This window comes from Mus caroli, chromosome 14, assembly GCF_900094665.2.
Source record: "Mus caroli chromosome 14, CAROLI_EIJ_v1.1, whole genome shotgun sequence".
Taxonomy (NCBI): Eukaryota; Metazoa; Chordata; class Mammalia; order Rodentia; family Muridae; genus Mus; species Mus caroli.
Window position 1 is genome coordinate 42,322,280 of NC_034583.1, and position 20,228 is coordinate 42,342,507.

The following is a 20,228-nucleotide window of genomic DNA, read 5'->3' on the forward strand; positions in this document are numbered from 1 at the left end:
TGTAGACCAGGCTGGCCTCGAACTCAGAAATCCGCCTGCCTCTGCCTCCCGAGTGCTGGGATTAAAGGCGTGCGCCACCACGCCCGGCTTCCTTCTAGTGTTTTTAAACACTTTCTCTGAATGGACTGAGGCTTTCCCTGCCACGCAGGAAACAGCTACCATGGTAGCTAATAAGATATTAGTAGAAAATTTCCAGAGGTTCAGGGTTCCCAAGGTAATTGGATTGGAAAATGGTCCTGCTTTTGTAATACCTGATATCAAGACTAGACATGACAGGAGGCTGGAGAATTGATTTGGTGGGTAAACACATTTGCCACACAAGTATGAGGAACAAAGTACAAATCTACAGAACTCAAATAAAAGGAAAGATACAGAACAAACATCTATAATCTATAGGGAAATTAGGACAAAGATAGGGGAATTCGAATTCCTGGAAGCTCTTGGGCCATGGTATATGCAACACAAAACAGAGATTCTGTTTAAAACAAGGTAAAAAGCCCATGATACCAACAAGGTGTCAACACTCATTTTGTCCTCTGGTCCCCACACAGATGCCTGCATACATGCATCCATGTGAGCACACATGCATGCGCACACACACGAGACTAAGTAGTGAAACAAGAACATAGACTCAGGCTTACATGACAAACTGAGTCCCAGCAACCATCTAAAGTGATCATTTGAACTGCCCTTGATTTCCACAAGGATTATACAAGCTCCCTCCAACAAATAAATTACCTCTAGCAGCCAAATAAAGACCTACTCCTTCAGAAAACTCATCATTGCCTTTTGTTAATAAAATATGTGGAACCTCACCAGATTTGGGGCTGCATGCTTGCTGGAGCCAACATTTCCTGTGCAATGGATTCTGTACTTTCACTACCATCTTCACTCCTACAACTCCATGTCTATTCAACTCCATGTCATTCAACTCCAGTTCTATTCATTGTTTGACCAAGGAAGGATCTGAGCATCACATCAAAGGCACCTGAGATCCCTCTAGTAACAGTAGTCTGAAGACAAAGGAAGGGTAGAAATGGCAGAAAGCATGAGCCTCCCTTACTTTAAGAGACAGAATGGTCCAGTAAAATGAAGACTGCTTTTTCAGATGTTGGGAGGATGTGATACAAAATGTGAGAACTGAAACGTATGGAGTGTACTAGGAAAGAGGAAGTCATGAAACTGAAAGAAAAAGAGACTAAGAAGAAGTCATTTCCCACTTTTTCTAAAATTAACTAAGCACTCTCTCTTCCCTAGAGCTCCCCACCTATCACCAATAACATATTTCTGTGCAGCAGAGCAGCCACCATTGTGGAGGGAAGAGGAAGGTTTTCTTCTTTAACTACGGGAGATGAAAGAAAACTCCTCTTGAGAACCTGAATCTGTCTCCACCACCCCATGCTCTAAGGTAAGAAATGCTGTCCTAATAACAGGATTTTCTGAATAAGGCAGATAAGCATTAGTGACACAAGCAGGGAAAAGGGGAAACAACTAAGCATCTCATTCTCTTGAGAGAAAGCCAAAGATCAGAGCCAGTGGTGGCCAGGAAGAATCTCTGGACAGTTGGACTAAGGTGACCACGAGAGACATAGTAGTTCTTGGACAATCTATGTATGTCTGTCAGAGGTATAATATTAAACCTGATAACTTGAGACAGAAGTTGCTATCATACCCATACTTCTATAGTGCCAGGCTCTTAGTACCAAAATCACTGTGTCTTCCTGATCTGAGATCTATTCCAGTCCCTGAATTCATCCTAGATAAACTAAAAAGAAAAAGAAAGCTTAAATAACCATGGTACACTATTTGACACTTCAAGGTTCAAAAGAAAGGAAGGAAAGAAGGAAGAAAAGAAAAGATAAAGAAAAGAAAAGAAAAGAAAAGAAAAGAAAAGAAAAGAAAAAAAAAAGAAACCTCCCTCTGCTGTAGAAAGATGGGATAAGATCAACAAAGAGCATATTCAATGAGGCCATGCCATTTAGAAGATGAAGTCTCAGACTCTTCTCTGGCTCCTCTGAACTTCACTGAAATCTGAGGCTCAGGAAGGAGAAAAACAGACAGAGACAGACAGAGATAGACAGGGACAGACAGAGGCCCGCGGACACAATATCCTTACATGCCTCCAGAGTCAATGTGTTATCACCCAGGAGAAACAGTAACCAAAGGAAAGTAGAGGAGTCCATGGCACTCTGTGCTAATCCTCTGCACAAGGGCAGAGGTACTTAATAGGACAGTGCCCTTCACTTGTGACTAACTGGTTCCTGTAATACCCAGAACAACAGACTACTCTCCTGTCTCTTCCAAACCTTTCAGGGACTTTCATGACCACTAATTTAACAATGGTCACTCAGAGGCCTCTCCCTATGAGAGAAGAGACACAAATAATGAGAACATAGTCAACTCACTATCACCACCACCCTACAACCCTAGTGCTAGACTCTAGGCTCAAAGGTATCAAGATATCATTTCCTTTGTATTTTATTAGCCTACTTTCTTTATTTTCTTTGAATATTTTACCTGAAATATTTTTGAATATTGTCTCTCTAAACTCAACTCTAAAATCTAGCTGAAATATTTCCTTAGTTCTGAATGTTTAAATCAGACCATTTATCCTGGTAGGAAAAACACTGACTATAGTTTCATATCTGGCACTTTCTGCTTCTTTAACTAAGACATGTAATTTAGCCTTATTAGTAAAGAAGGACAACAGCCCACCATTGTCACATGGCTAAGAATTTTTTTCAGATATAAGTGTGTCAGTAGCATGGTTCCCTTTTCCAGTTTACTCTCTAATGAGCAAATCAGTTTTCTACCTTGTTTTGTGCCGCAGACTATCCCTTTTTTTGGGGGGGTCTCCTATCTGTGTGGAAACGGGTCTTTCGTGGCAAGTAGGCAAAGGAGTCGGTGAGTGACAAACAGATATGACAGGAGAGAATGTGTTGCATCTGAGTGTATTGTCACAAAGTGAACACCAGTCTTATATAATACAGAAAACAAAGGGGTAGGATGTCACAGTAGGCAAAGTACATTGAAGTTACCTAACACAAAATAAAGGAAGGACTTCAAAGGAACTTATAGGAACCAGGTAATATTTACAGTAAAGATAGAACAGCTCTGCTTAGGGTCAGCTAATGACATGTAAGGATTTCACACCCTAGTCACAATTTGTGCTACTCCTTTGAGCCTTGTGAATGCTAGCACCAGGGGGGTTCTGCTCTAGATGACCTTTTCATGAATAATGCAATACCCACAACCCCCCTATTTCCTAGGCCTTGATAAATTATTGCATATGAAGATAACTTGGCTGTTCTTTTAAGTATCTGTGGGGAATCTCCATTTGTCAGAAGAATTCACCAACTTGCTTCTAATATGCAATGTAGTCTGCTATACCTGGCTGTAATGAAGATTCTAAGTATACTTTGCTAAGCTTGCCCTGAGATTTCTATCTCTTATCCAGTAAAATACTGTAAGAAAGCATGCAAGACCCTCCACAATATTGCAGGGACAAATCTGGGGCATTTGAGCTATGGGAATGCCAAGGTTCCTGGAGGCTGAGTTTCCTTGAAACTCTTTGCCTCAAGACGGCTTCCAGGTTTTTAGACCTGCCAAGCAAGTCACTACTGGAATGGATGTAGCAGTTTTGCATGATGGCTTCCTCCAATAAACTCAGTAGCCTGAGCCAGTTATCCCTAAGAGGGAGATTGGAGCATCACAGGCTTCTCTGGGCTTCCTGTAGCCCTGTGATTCTGTTTTCTCTGGTTTCCTACCTGCTGGAGTCATACATCACTGGCCACGGCTTGACTCTCTGCTTGGTAAATGTGTCACTAATATCTTGATTAAAGGGATATTTTCCAATATGTCTCTAAATCTCAGGGATGTTAAGCATATTAGGAGGCCCAGGCTGGGATTACTCATCACTATAAGTTGTTACCACATTCTATCCCTCTCTCTTTCTAGAATCAATGCCAAGGATGGAAAGACATCAGTTCTGCTCTGTTCTCCTCATTCTGATACTATTGACTCTGGTGAGCCTTACCTTGACTGGCTGGGCATGGACCATCCCTGATTGCATCATAGCAGACAGCTTGTTATTTCCTAACCTTTCCTACTACATCCCGTTCTGTACCTCAGCCCCAGGACTGCACCTTTTGGCATCTTGCTCTAATGTTAAAAACTTAAATCAGACCCTAGAAAGAGTGCCCAGAAATACAGAGGTACTCTGCCTCCAGGGCATAGTTCCTACTCTGCCAGCTAAGGCCTTTATTCGATTTTACTCCCTACAGCTTCTAAGGTTGCAATTGGGTACAACCAGTGTCACATCTAGGACTTTTCAAGGGCTGGACCAGCTACAATACCTTTTTTTTGAGCATCATGCTCCCTGTTGCCTAAGTTTGTTCCTCTCTCCAAATTGTTTAGAGTCTCTCAGATCCCTTAGTAGTCTTTCCTTTCAAGGATACTGCCTGACTTATAGCCAAAGCATCTACTTGCCAACTAGTCTTAGGCATCTAACTCTGAGGAATAGCTGTCTGACAAAGTTGCAGGACCTTCAAAGGCTCTTCCCAGACCTTCTGCTGAGTACCTCCTCTACACCCAATAACAAACCAGTGGCACCCTTTCTAGAGACGCTGGATTTATCTTACAACCTTCAGCTGAAGCAGGCAGGTGTCAGAGACTTGTATGGACTCACACTCCATTCCCTAATATTGGATGGCACCCCACTAAGAGCACTTGATCTCACAGACTCAGGACTGCTCCACTTGCACTTCCTCTCCCTTGTGGGAACAGGGATAGAAAAAGTGCCTGCAAGTTTGACTGGCCACTCTGAGCTTCGTGCACTTGACCTTGGGAAAAACCAAATCCAAAACATCTTGGAAAATGGAGAACTCCCAGGTTATAAAGCCCTGGAATTCCTTAGCCTTCATGATAACCATCTGCAAACACTTCCCATCAGGTTTCTACATACTCTACCCCAGCTTCAGAAGCTCAACCTATCTATGAATAAGCTTGGCCCAATCTTGGAGCTTCCAGGACTCTTTAGCACAAACTTAAAAGTGCTAGATCTGTCCCACAATCAACTCTGTGATGTGCCCCATGGGGCTTTCTCCCTTCTGTCACAGCTCCAGGAGCTCTGGTTGAGTGGCAATAACATCTCTAGTTTATCCAATGAAAGCCTGCAGGGACTGAGGCAGCTGAGGACACTAGACTTAAGTTGGAATCAAATTAAAGTACTCAAACCAGGCTGGCTCTCTCATCTTCCTGCTCTGACTACCTTGAACCTTCTGGGCACCTACTTAGAGCGTATCGTAGGCATACAACTTCAGGGTCCCAAGATGCTAAGGCATCTACAACTGGGTTCTTATCCAATGCTGGACATATATCCTCCCTGGCTCCCAACACTCCTTAGCTTAGAAATACAAGCAGAAACATGTATTCAGTTTATGATTCCCAGTGGACAGCCATTCTTATTCTTGGAGAACCTTACCTTAGAGACTTCCATTCTATTACTAAAACCAGACAACATCACAATTCGTTTTCCCTCCCTGCGTCGCCTCACCTTGCGTGGCTACAGCTTCACCTTCTCAACCAGTCAACTTCAGAGATTCTTCCCACAACAGCTTCCTCTTCTGGAGCACTTATTTATCTGGTGTGAAAACAGCTATGCAGTAGACCTCTATCTATTTGGGATGCCCAGGCTACGTGTGCTAGAGCTGGGGTACCTTAACTTTTTCTATGAGTCAAGTACTATTAAGCTAGAGATGCTATTGAAGGAGGTGCCTCAGTTACAGGTACTGGCATTGAGCCACCTGAATCTCAGGAACCTCTCTGTGTCCAGCTTTAAGAGCTTGCGGGACCTCAAACTACTGCTCTTCAACTCTGAAAGGGCGCTGGAGATGAACAGCAACCTCGAAGAGTTAATTCCTCAGATGCCTCAGTATGTTTACTTCTCAGATGTCACCTTTACTTGCCAGTGTGAAGCTTCCTGGCTGGAGTCTTGGGCTACACGGGCCCCAAACACTTTTGTTTATGGGCTGGAAAAATCCATTTGCATAGCTAATGCCTCAGACTACTCCAAAACTCTACTATTTTCCTTCCTTGCTACTAATTGTCCACATGGTACTGAGTTTTGGGGCTTTCTCACCAGTTTCATTCTGCTGCTTCTGCTGATTATCCTTCCTCTGATTAGCTGTCCTAAATGGTCCTGCCTTCATCACCTCTGGACACTCTTTCACACTTGTTGGTGGAAATTATGTGGACATAGACTCAGAGGCCAATTCAACTATGATGTCTTTATATCCTATTGTGAGGAAGATCAAGCTTGGGTACTGGAAGAACTGGTTCCAGTTCTGGAGAAAGCCCCTCCTGAAGGTGAAGGCTTGAGGTTGTGCCTGCCTGCCAGGGACTTTGGGATTGGAAATGACAGGATGGAATCCATGATTGCCAGCATGGGCAAAAGCAGAGCCACCCTATGTGTGCTCACAGGACAGGCCTTAGCAAGTCCCTGGTGCAATCTAGAGTTACGACTGGCCACTTACCACTTGGTAGCCAGGCCTGAGACCACTCATCTCCTGCTGTTGTTTCTGGAGCCCCTTGATAGGCAGAGGCTCCATAGTTACCATCGCCTATCCCGTTGGCTCCAGAAGGAGGACTATTTTGATTTGTCCCAAGGGAAAGTGGAGTGGAACACTTTCTGTGAGCAACTGAAGAGACGGCTCAGCAAAGCTGGTCAAGAAAGAGATTAAGGACTGCAGGAATGTTGTTGTGCAGAAGATCCTTTCAGCAGCAGAGGGAATGTGCTCTCATCACTAAAGCATGGACTCACCAAGGGGGCAAAATGATATATTAAATTCCACTGGGAGGGAAGTCTTTTAAAACACTGAAAAATATTAATCCAGGAAGGGAAAAAGTCATTCAGAAAACTATTCTCTTACCTGTTAGTGTGTTCCAGCATGAGATACTGCTCACCACACAAGACATGTATACAAAGTGGTTTGTGCAATCCTGTGTACGTTTTTCCAAAGTTTTTCAAAAATAAATACATTCTGCCTCTGTTATGTGCAAAATATACACTTGTTTGGTAAAATGTGCAATTCCAGAATAGGTATAGAATCGATGAGTCATTTGAGTTGAAATGGTATTTTCAGTTCATCCAGTGTCCAATAGTCAGTTCCTCTAACTCAAGTTTTTCACACTTAGAGGATTACATGAGTCAAATCTGTTGTTTTAAAGTGTATTATTCAAGGGGAATTGAAATCTGCACAGGACTTAGATTCCTAGCTCAGATCACATATTATTAGTTTTGAATCTCACTTTACTTCTTCTGCTATCAATTTTTATTATGTTTCAGCTTCAAACAAATGGCAAAGGTGGGTACTCTCACTTTCTTCTCACAGATTCAAAGACATTTTGCTACAACTATAAATTCCAAATAGAAGTACAATGACAAAAATGGAATGTCATTCACAAACTAAGTCCCAGGCTTCAGGCATGAATGTGACCAGATGTTATTACAAAAATAAGATGGTCTAGTCTCAGGGTTATTTAGTACTATGGAAAAAAGATTTAACGTATTATTAGTAGAATATTAAATGAAACTGTTGACAAATGGCATATACATCCATACTTGAAAAAAATATATATATAAAGAAAAGGAAGACTAGAAATGCAAATTATCAAGGGACCTAGAATAGCTCTATAATATATTAAAACTTCTTTATACTTTTCTGCTAGGTTTTAATAAGTATGTATCATTTTATGATAACAATAAATTATCTTTCAAAAATAATAAAACACTTTAGATCAAAGAGATAGCTTTGCAAGTAAAGGAATTTGCCAACAAGCCTAATGGCCTGAGTTCAATCCCTGGGACATACCTGATAGAATGAGAGAATCAACTTTTACAAGCTGTTTTCTGACCTCCACATGCATACCATGGCATGCAGGTCTATACATTCACAATAAATAAATAAATAAATAAATAAATAAATAAATAAATAAATAAGGTTGTTATATTTTATTCTTTTAGAATCGATGTTTCTCTTTCTTTTTATTATTTTATTTACATTTTAAATGTTATCCCCCTTCCCAGACCCCTCCACAAGCACCCCAACCCTATCTGCTATCCCCTTTGCCTCTAAGAAGGGGCTCCCCCCACTCCCACCTCACCCACACAGTCCCACCTCACCTCACTAGCATCCCCCTTATCTGGGTTATCAACCCTCCACAGGACTAAGTGCATCCCCTCTCACTGAGGTCAAACAAGGCAGTCCTCTGCTACATAGGTATGCTACATGTATGTTCTTTGGTCCCCAGGAGCTCTGAAGGGTCTGGTTAGTTGATAGGTTACTTGATACTCTTGTTCTTCCTATGGGGCTTCCATCCCCTTCAGCTTCTTCAGTCCTTCCCCTAATTCCTCCATAGGGATCCCCATGCTCAGTCCCAATGGTAAATTGTATCTGCATTAAATTGTTTTATTTATTTATTTATTTATTCATTCATTCATTCATTCATTCATTCAATTTACATCCCAATCACAGTCCCCTTCCCTCCTCTATCCCAGTCCCATCCTCCCATCTCCTTTCCCTCATTTCTCCCTCCCCTTCTCATCAGAGAAGGGGAAATCCCACATGGTACACTCCCACCCCCCACCCTTTCACCCCCAGCAAATCAAGTCACATAGGACTAAGTGCATCTTCTCCCACTGAGGCTAGACAACACAGACCAGCTAGTGGAAAAGGATACAAAGGCAGGCAACAGAGTCTGAATCAGAGACAGCCCCATGTGATGTCACTTGAGTTTTTAATCTTAGCCATTCTGACAGGTGTAAGATAGAATCTCAAAGTTGTTTTGATTTGCATATCCCCAATGGCTAAGAACATTGAACATTTCTTTTAATGCTTCTTGGCCATTTGAGATTCCTCTGTTGAGAATTTTCTGTTAAGCCCTGTACCCCATTTTTAATTTGCCCTGTAAATCATCATGATTAATGCACATGTGAAGGTACAGAGGCTGAGGCAGCACACACAGTACCTGCACAGATCTTCACCAGATGGGGTTCTAGAACAGAAAGAGGTAGACACATGCCACCATTCACACCCCACCCCTGCCTAACTCTGGATCAATGTAAAACTGATAACAGTTTGAAAATAAAAATTTATTTTCCTCCAAGGGAGTCTCACTGGAAAAACTGCTCTTAAGGGTAGGTCACATGTCCAGCAAAAGGCACCCAACAGAAAACAAAGTCAGTGCTATCTGTGGAAATTCATTGTCTTACCATTGTCTTACCATGTCATATCAGAGCCTTTTCCTTAAAAAAAAAAATCTTATTTTTTTATGTACATGTATTTTTTCTTACTTCCCTTTGCTCTCTAGGTCCTTTATGCATATATTATGGCAAAAAATATTTGCACAAGATTGAGCTGTGCAATGTTCTATCCTGGAAGAAGGGAAGAGCTCATGAGGTGCCATGCTTGGCTGAGTGTTGTCAGTTAATGGTTGCTAAGGAGAGACCATCTTTAACTTCAGAAATGTTGCATTGGTAGGTTGTTCATGCTCCAGTAAATAACCCACTATCCATCCAGTACAAAACAGTGAGTCAGACAAAGACATAAGAGTAACTTGAAAGAAGACCCGTCATCAGAAGTGGAAAGGTAATAAGAGAGGTTAATGAAGTTAACAATGGTCACAATCAATTGTGTACAGGTATATTACTGTGGGGAAAAAAGTGTTGAATGAATTCTGACATATTCAAAATGTTTATGAAACCTAGATGACATCATTTATTAATAAGTCAATGGATTGGAAATGAAGTACAATCTGCTGACTAGAAAAGATGAAAATATTCATTTAAAAAGCAATAAATACCCTTAAAACCAATTAAAATCCACTAATACATCACCAATGAGTATAAGTCAGGAAATTAGAAGAACTATGGAGAGAAACCAGAAAGAACGAAAGAACAAAAGAACAAAAGAAAGAAAGAGAGAGAGAGAGAGAGAGAGAAAGGAAGGAANAAGGAAGGAAGAAAGAAAGAAAGAAAGAAAGAAAGAAAGAAAGAAAGAAAGAAAGAAAGAAAGAAAGAAAGAAAACCAGGAAGATCTGAGAAATTATGCTACTAGAAACCTCAAGAGTAAAGAGTCTACCAGATTTAATGATGTTATCACCAGAGAAATCAGGGTTCTCTTTTGAGGATCTTAGTCTGATTGTTAAAAGAGTTTAAGAACAGACACTTAAAAGAAGCTAAATGAAAATTCTATTACAGTTTAAAAGAAAAAAATCTAGGAAAGGCAAGCAGTAAATTCCAGCAGCTGCCTGAGAGAGGAAGATGGAGAGAGATGGAACTGGAATGTAAGGGAAATGCCCTTTTTAGTTAGGCCAGCACGTTCAGCTGTAGAGGTAAACCAACAGCCAAATTGCAGACAAATGGCCATGACAAAAAGAACATGCAGCTTCAGGGAAAGAGTGAGGAAGAGTGTCAGGGAAAGTGTGATTCAAAATGATAGAAAGAAGACAAGGCAAAGCTGTTTCTCTGAGTAACTCAGCAAAGCAGACAGACTTAATAAAAGCTGTGTGCTTGTGACTACACTAAGGACAGGGCTCTCTGGGAAGGAAAAGTACATTGTCTCATTAGGGAAATAACCCATCCCATTTCCTTAGGATGGCTTAGGGAGGAAGAATCAGCCTCCCTGGGGATGATTCCTTGGCGGGGTAATTGTCTGGCCCAACTGGATTAACCCTTAAGAGAGTCGATAGTGGCATATCTCCAGTAACCAATAGATTTCACTCTTTGGGTAGGAGGAAATAATGAAAAAATTACACATGAAATACCCCATTATCCAATCCATAAACAGGCTAGTGAGATAAGCAGACACTTAAAACTCAGATGGCCAATAAGCATGTTTTTGTTTTTTGTTTTTTTTTAATGCTCACCATTTTTAGCCATCAGGGAAAGAACAAATTAAAACCCTTTGGAGATCCCATCTTACCCAGTCAGAATGGCTATGACCAAGAAAACAAATAATGACAAAATGCAAGCAAGGACATTATTAGGAGGAATATCATTTACTTTTCTATTGCTATGATAAGAAAGTATGATCCAGGTAACTTACAAAAGAAAGATTTAATTGAGTTTACAGTTACAGAGGGTTAGAATCCATAGTGTTTGACCAAAGGCATGGTGGCCAGAAGCTTGATCAGCAGCTAAAATCCACAACACGGGGCAGAGAGAATGTACTAGGGATGGTAGGAGGCTTGAAACGCTCAATCCTGTCCCCCAATGATCACATCCCCCAACAGGCCCACACCTCCTAATCATTCCTAAAGGTCATGAAGTCAGGAACAAGTACTCAAATACAGTTGGGGTTGGGGAAGGAAATGTTTCATTTAAACCACTTCATGGGAGTATTCACGGGAGTAAACAGATTCCTTTGGGAGTTCTTAGTCTCATTAATGAAAGAATTTAGAAATAGAGTCAAACAGAACATGGAGAGCAATTTTATGTAAGTTTGAGAAAATAAAAAGAAGGAAATAACAAGAAAAGCTAGCTGCTTGGAATAGGGAGCTGGAAAAGAAAGAAAGTCATACTTCTTGAATTAGATTGGAATGTTAAGCAAGCGGTAACATAGTAGGAAGGAAGAGGGGCTTCAGAGAAATAGTGAAAAAGTCCTAAGTGCCATGTAAAGAATAGGTAGCCTTTAGCCACTAGAAAGAAATAGAAAGAGAGATTGCGGGTGGAAAATCAAAAAAAAGAAATCATAAGTTATATGTTTTGAATTCTGCCTTGATGTTCTATTGCTATGAAAAGACACCATGACCAAGGCATTCTTATGAAAGGAAGCACTTAATTCAAGGCATTCTCAGAGTTTCAAAGGCTTAACCCATTACTATCATGGGAGAGAGCATGGTGGGAGGCAAGCAGGTGCTTGCAGCTAAGAGCTACATCCTGATCAGCAAGCAGAGAGACACATTGGATTGGGCATGGGTTTTTAAAACCTCAAAGACTACCACTGCCTCCACCAAGGTCACACCTCCTAATCTTTTTAATGTTTTCAAACATTTCCACTCCCTGGTGTCTAAGCATTCAAACCACAATTTCTAACTTGTGGTTTTCTAAGAGATGATACTGCTTGTTAGAAGCAGTTGCAAGAAGACTTCTGGGAAGGAAAAGTACTTTATCTTATTAAGGGCATAATTATCCCTCCTGTCTCCCTTTGCATAGTGTAAAATGTGAGATCTCCACTCAGGGCTAGAGCAAACCCAAGTGTCTTCACCTTTTCATATGACAATTTAAAATTCACACAATAGTGAAGCTGATGTTTATATTTCTACTTTTATTTTTAAGTTTGTGTGAGTACATAGTTTGCTTGCATGTATGTCTGTGCACCACAATGTGTGCCTCATGGAGACCAGAAGAAGGTATCAGATGCCCTGGAACTAGTTATAGATGGTAAGCCATCATGTGGCTGCTGGGAATCAAACCCAAGTCCTATGCAAGAGAAGCCAGTAACCAGTGCTCTTAACTGCTGAACTGTTTCGTCAACCCCTGGTGCTTACATTTTTAATGTTACCCTGGAGAACAAAATTGGGCTTCAAAACTTTAATATCTGAAGGCTGTTGCTATAGCAGTGCAGAAAAATAGGAACCCCACAAGCAGGAGTGGAACCTAGTGAACTAGGATGGACCTCAGAGTGAAAGTGAGGCAGGGATAGGTAGAGTCTAACAATAGGCAGCTAGAGAAGAATGAAGGGATTTCCCAGTGGGATGATGCCTTGAAACCACTCAGCAGGACTCTATCAGTCAAACCAGACCAACATAAAATGCTACTTCCTCACATAGAATCCTCCCATTCTTATGTCAAATGGGTATCATTGACAGATTTCTAAGTGGCCTGTAAAAACACTATCCATACTCAATTACCTAATATATGACCTATATGAACATACACTACTCTCTCTCTCTCTCTCTCTCTCTCTCTCTCTCTCTCTCTCTCTCTCTCTAAATGTGTGTGTATACTGAAAAACCTACCACTATAGACTTCTCATCCAACAGAGGGAAACATTCCCATCATTAATTTAGTTAAATCCTTACACATACACACTTCTCCTCTCCCCAGAAAAGCAACCGGAAACATACCAAAATAACAATAGCACTAAAGTTCAATTTGGTAAACCAATGAGCTTTATTAGGTTTATAACAGGAGGATGGATAAGGGTTTACTTACAAGGAGAAGGGGTGACTCAAAAGCTGCTCCATCCCCAAGATGAAAAACAGAAAATGCAAAAACAAAACAAAAAAACAAAAAATCAAAAAATCACTCCGGCTGGGGCTCTCTGCATATCTTGCAGGCAACTGAATTGTCTGATTATCTTTTCTCTTTGCAGTTCGGCTGGTCAAATTGTTCTGTTTTGTAGGACCGTGAAAGGCAGCCTGGTTTCTGGTTGAGCTAAGGTTGGAAACTCTGGCAGCCCTGAGGGATGGTAGGCATTTGGTCATGCTCCTGGACACCAAGGAGTACGAGGCAACAACTCTCCATAGGTGTGTGGCCATCAGTCACATAAGGGCAACGCCCCAAGCCCCTCCAGAAGTAGAAGATGTGACCACAGGTCACATAGCCTCAAGACAGGTCTCCATTTTAATGAGGTACCTAAAGGTCTAGAGGCTTATCCAATAAACTCCCCTTTCCAGATACTCCTCCCTGCAAAAGGTATTTAACCTCAGGCCTGACCCTGAGAAAGTGGGGTACAGTTTTATTTATCACCACTCTCCTCCATGACAATAAATGCCTTAAAACCATGGACTGTCTCTTCGCATCGGGATCTGCCGTGGGAAGCAATGTAACAGGACTTTGTCTAAAGAGCTGGCCATCTGATATCACAAGGAAGGCCTCTCAGTTCTCCAAGCCCACCAAACAAGACAAGGACTCTCCCTCCTCCGCATGGGACCCAGCTGGAACTATCCCTTCTTTTTCCCCTTCCGCCCTGGGCTAGATTCAGGAGGGGTGGGGGGGGCATTCCGTTCTCAGCTCTTCTGTGGCTTCCAGCTGCACCTGGATGCTCAAGACCCTGAGAACCAGACAGCCCAGTCTTCTCTGCAGGCTAGGGGATCCCCAAGCCAGCTCCAGCAGTCCCGGGGAACTCAGACTGCGCTCCCCAATCCCCAGGGAGCTGTGTCCAGCAGCTTTGGCTTCTCATAGCCTGACACCTGCCTGGCACTGGTGTGGGGTAAGAACAGTCAAAACTTTCCGCATCCCACCTCCCCAAGCGGCCTGAGCCCTGTGGCAGAGTGGACACGGGGCACCCAATAGCCCTACACTCTTCTAACAGTTGTTTATTTTTATACTGATGGGAAGGACCCTTAATAAACTTCCTGTTATCCTAGCTATAGGAACTTATGGAGGAAAATGCCATACAACACAGAGAAATCTATAGCATTTGCTTTGTTTGCTTTTTTACCCCCATTGGTTATTTTATTTATTTACATTTCAAATCCTATCCCCCTTCCCAATTTCCCCTCTACAAGCCCCCTATCCCCTTCCCCTATCTCCTATCTCAATGAGGGTGCTCCTTCACCCCTACTCTGGGTCATCAAGCCTCCACAGGACCAAGGGGCTCCCCTCCCACTGATGCCAGATAATGCCATTCTCTGCTACATATCCAGATGGAGCCATGCCCCTCCCCTCCCCCATATGTACTGTGTGGTTGGTAGTTCAGTCCCTGGGAGCTCAGGGGGGTCTGGTTGGTTGATATTGTTGTTCTTCCTATGGGGTTGCAAACCCCTTCAGCTCCTTCAGTCCTTCCCCTAACTCCTCCATTGGGGTCCCCCACACTCAGTCTGATGGTTGGCAGCGTGTGTATTGGTCAGATTCTGGCAGAGCCTCTCAAGGGACACCTTTACCAGGCTCCTGTCCGCAAGCTCTTCTTGGCATCAACAATAGACAATAGTGGCTGGGTTTGATGTCTGCAGATGAGTTGGATTCCTAGGTGGGGCAGCCTCTGAGGGCCTTTCCTTCAGAATCTACAGCATTTGTTAGCAGCCCTGAAGGGACATTCCCTAGAATAAAATGCTAACTTTCTGGAGCCTGGTGTCTTTTTTCTTTCTACTCCTTTCTGGCTATCTCTTGTCTTGCTGCCTTAGCCTGATGATGGCCAGTCAATCTTAGGCACTGAAAGTAGAGATGAAGGTCAGGTGATCCAATAGCCCTGTCATCAAGGAGGGTTGGTGGCTCTATAAGTCACATAAACTTTGACTCAATGAGTATGGCTCATCTGCTGTGTCACATTTCCAAGGTAATTTCCAGGTGTTAAATGAAAATCGGAAAACAATCTCTGTTGAAGGTCAATAAAGAAGGCAAAGATGGATTTCCAATAAAAGCACTTTTAATAATGTTGCACCACAAAACAATATTTTGAGGTAAAAATCTGCCAAGATAAAATGGGAACTCTCCAAGAAATGTGCTCTCTGGTGTCCAAGATTCTACGGTCAAACAAACAGTCTCTACTTACCATCTTCTAGCCAATGCAAGGTTCTTTCCACCCTTCACCAGAACTTCCACTTGGGAAAAGATAATACCTATTAGTTACCTGGAAATCTATTTATAGGAAAATTATTCTTAAGAACTGCAGAATACTTAGTAACAATAATGTCTGTCTGTGTTTGCTATTGCTGTGATAAAACATTAGAACTAAAAGCAACTTGGGGAAGAAAAGGTTTATTTCAGCTTACAATTCAGTTACATCCTATCACTGAAGGAGCTCAAAGTAGGAACCTGGAAACAGAAACTGAAGCAGATGCCATGGTGAAATACTGCTTACCGGCATGCTCCTCCTGATTTACTCTGTTTGTTCTTTTATACACCCCATGACCACCTTCCCAGAGTTGGCTCTACACACATTAGGTTAGTATTTCCAGATCAATCATCAATTAAGAAAAAATCCCAATATTTTGCCTATTCTTGTGGGCCTGGGGTCCTTAAGAGATTCACTATGACCATTAATAAATTTTAATATGAGGAAGCTTTATTAAATGCTAGTGCTAGATACTCTTGGCACCAAGATTGCAACAGAGAACACTAGATGCAGCATCTAGTCATATTAGTCCAAGGCTTATAAAGTCAAAACCCACAAGATTACATGTATTCAATGTGTCAGCAGGATCTAATTTGAATGTATTATCTTGCAGTTGTCCTAGTCCTTGAGCAAAGTAAACAAGAGAGATTACAAAATCAGAAACAGCTGTTACTATTATCAACTGCTATCTTGCTAGAACAGCAAGTTTTAAAAGATCAGTCAACTTAAGATTAATCTTCAATATCTTAGAGAAAAATGGAAAAGGTTGCTAAGGGTTTACATTCTAGAAGCTGGTTTTGATTTTTGGTCTTTCAAGCATAGTAATCTAAATGTAATGTTAACCATTATACCTAGAGGCCACCCTTATAGAGTTATTTTCTTATTTGAGGTTTCCTCTTTTCAGCTGACCCTATCCTGTATCAAATTGAAAAAAATGCTTTAATCAGTATAGTGTCTTAAACCTTTTTAACCAGGGACCCTCCCTTCTGAAATAGAATAGGACACTATCTGAACAAAGGCTGGCAAGTGGTCTCAATTCATATTCCAAGACTAGGGCATTCACCATCTGTAGGCAGTTTTCACTAATTGGGTTGAGGCCTTACCCTACAGGCCTTACCCTACACAACTAAAAGACCTCTGAAGGAATAAATCAACTCTATGCCCCAGTATAGGGGAATGCCAGGGCCAGGAAGTGAGAGTGGGTGAGTAGGGGAGGGGGGGAGGGAGAGGGTACAGGGGATTTTTCAGAGAGGAAACTAGGAAAGGGGATCGCATTTGAAATGTAAATGAAGAAAACATCTATTAAAAAAAACGAATGAACTTAAAATCAAAAATAAGAATAAGAATAATTGTTTGCTTTAGGCATTGCCCCACCCCCTCAAAAAACTACAAAAAAAGCAAATATCCCTTGTAAAGCAGTTGTCACGTAAGGTGTTTTCAAGGCACTGAACTGAACACACAATCACCCACACTGTGCCTGCAGGGCACACTTTTCAGGAAAAAGGAGAAAAGATAAATGGTACTACTACTAAAGGCTAACTTTAAACGCTGCCCCAACGTTTACTAGCTGCTAGGAAAGACAGAGTAGTTCTTTTTAGTGGATGACTTCTGGTATATCTACAACATGCCAAGGTAGATGCCACACTCAAGAGTAATCAATTAATACAAACAGTATTTGGTAAAATGAGGGAGAGTGAGGGCAAGAGAGAAAGGGGGAGGTGGGGGGAGGAGAATGGAGGATGCTAGAACATACCAGGTGAGTGGGCAGAAAGGGGTAGAACTGGGAGAAGTTTGGGCAACTCAGTATAATCCAAATACATTGCATGAAGTTGTCAAAGAAATCTTTTATAAAAATATTAACTTATTCCCAGAGATTCATCCTCTGTTCTAGTTTTGATTTTATTGTTGTGATAAAGACATTCTGATAAAAAACAACGTAGGTAGGAAAAGATTTATTTGTCTTACTCTTTTATGTCACAGTCCATCAATAAGGAGGATCAAGACAGAACCTGAGATAAATAAAGCATACATAGAAAAATGCCTCTTAGTGGACTTTCTTACTGGCACATGTTTAGCTAGCTTTCTTGCACCGTCCAGATTTACCTTGCTAAAGATAGTGACATCTACAACAATCTTGGACCTGCAACATCAATCATCAATCAAAACCACTTATTAGATATTGTCCAGATCAATCCCCAACTGGTACTCTCTCAAAAGACTCTCAGCTGTGCAAAGTTGACAGCTAAAACCAACTAGGATGTCTTTTTTGGCCAACTATTTCATCACTGTTGTTTTCTTCACATCAGAAATAAACCTCTAACATTTAGCTTAAACTCTTTTGAAATGATTTATGCATGGATGTTTCATACTAATAATTTTCTGGTGAGTAGTGAAACATACACTTTAATAAGCTGCATTACTGCACTAATTCAATCCCAACAGATATGCAACAACTCTTTGAGTAATACCAGGAAATAATGTCTCCTCTTGTTTCATCCAGAGGACGATATTAGCAAAGTCTCCTCCAAGTCAACCGTGAGCTCAGTACAAGAGGGAAGCACAGGGGGCTAAAACAGAAATCACTCCTATGAAATGACTGAGAGACTCAGTGGACTCTTTAAAAGGCGGTCTGAGGCAGCCACTGTGTGGCACTGACTGAGCCAGCCAAAGTATGGAGGGCTATCCAAGTACCCCTCACATTCAAGTCATAAAGATATTATGTTGAGTGACTGAACTGTTTATGGGTAGTTGGCAACTTTTTATTTTAATTTTATATCCACAAAGAAATATTTTTGTGATTTGGCTTTGATACTACAATCCATAACTTGGCAGCCATATTTTACTGTGTGCCTGCATGTTCACAGCTACTGTGATGGTTACCTCTATATTTAAAAGTTACTCTTCTTAAGAGAACTATAAATCAAAATGAGTACTCTAAATATTCAGGGCTGGTCAGGGTTGTTTATGTAATTTCCTGGTCTTGAACAACTTAAACAAAACTGTTTATGCACAATAATAGATAACAAGGTTTACCATTGTTTCTGCTTCTGCAAACAAAATTTTGTTTTGCTGGAAATAACCAGGACATCTGTAAGGCATTTATTTCAAAACAGAATGTAGCATTATGTTCTGTGCCTTTATAAACCCCTAATTAATGTGGCTTGGTCCAATACTTGGAAAATCTTGAGTTTATGGTGTAGCCTGGTGCCAGCATCTGAAGAATAAATTTGTTAAAATTTGTTCATTGTCAAACTAATGAACTTCTGAACAACCCCAGATGCATAAGGCTACATTTTCTGGAGGCCATAAAAATCATAATATTGAACACATTCCTGGGCATTCTGAGCATCAAAACATATGCTGTGGCAATACATTAAGACTAAGCTTCCCCAGGTCAGTTTAAGAAGAAAAACTATTCCAGCTCTGCAATCGCTGATATGAATTTACATGTTTTCACAGCCCCCTGGACACTGACTGGGGCATTCATTGTACAAAGAAAAAATGTCATCATGGAATTCCTAAACTGCTGTGGTGGCTTGAATATGCTTGGCCCACCGGAAGTGGCAGTATTAGGAGGTGTGGCCTTACTGGAGGAGATATAGCCGGAGATATAGCCTTGTTAGAGGAAGTATGTCACTGTGGAGGTGAGGCTTTGAGGTCTCATCTACAAACTCAGCTCTGGCCAGTGTGATCTAGAGCCTCCTGCTGGCTGCCTATGGAAAATAGTCTCCTCCTGGCTGCCTTCAGATCAAAATATAGAACTCTTGGCTCTTCCAGCACCATATCAGCCTGCAAGATGTCATGCTTCCTACAATGGTGATAATGTACTAAACCCCTGAACTTGATAAGCCATCCCTAATTAAATGTTTGCCTTTAAGAGTTGCCTTGGTCATGGTATCTCTTCACAGCAATAAAACCCTAACTAAGACAAGTTCATAGTTTTTTATCTCAAGCATAATGAAACTATCCATTTTTTAAAAAGAAGTCTACTTTCGTATAAGTCTTTCTAACATGCTTTTTTAAAAACGTTCTCAAAAGCTAATTTTGTTCTGGCCCAGAACTAAAGTAGGTGCCTGCTTATCTGACCACCATACCCATATCCCTACCTTAAAGCATCAAACCCAAAACACCATGTGTAGTAGGGCCATTAAAACCAAGTGGTAGGGGACAGCAAACAGCCATAAAGGCTTGAATATACCTAAACTAAACCACATCTCTCCTGCAACTCCCTCCTGACTTAGTAAACCTTCCCAGAGATCTTGAAAGAAGTACATGCTACCTATTTCAGTCCCTGCCAAAATGTTTATATATGAGACCTGCTACACCCCTAAAGTGGCCCTCCCTTCAAATCTAGGCCATTTTTAGAATTTTATTTTTAAAATAAGTTATCTGTTGTACGATAAAACTTTTCTTGGATGATGCAATATATATGTTCATTTATCCGAGATAAGGAACCCAAGACAGACCAAAGTACAGATAACACCAAAATATAACTTGATGAACCAATGAGTTTTATTGGGGTTAACTTACAGGAGCAGAAATTATTCAAAGAAGTTATATAACTAAAGACTACCCCCACATGGCTGACAGCTCACAAAAGCTAGGAAGCCACAGCATACTACACAACCTGTAGGTAGCTTAACAAGTTTGAGGGTGTCTGTTCCAAAT

General features: G+C 41.2%; 1 protein-coding gene across 1 annotated transcript; it reads left to right on the plus strand.

Annotated features, from left to right (window-relative positions):
• Positions 1 to 1,331: 1,331 nt before the first annotated feature.
• LOC110309923 (toll-like receptor 11) lies at positions 1,332 to 6,874 on the plus strand. The gene is made up of 2 exons (XM_021182681.2): positions 1,332 to 1,408; positions 3,958 to 6,874. The coding sequence occupies exon 2, from the start codon at positions 3,963 to 3,965 to the stop codon at positions 6,738 to 6,740; it is 2,778 nt and encodes a 925-aa protein (XP_021038340.1). The 5' UTR covers positions 1,332 to 1,408; positions 3,958 to 3,962; the 3' UTR covers positions 6,741 to 6,874.
• The last annotated feature ends 13,354 nt before the right edge of the window (positions 6,875 to 20,228 follow it).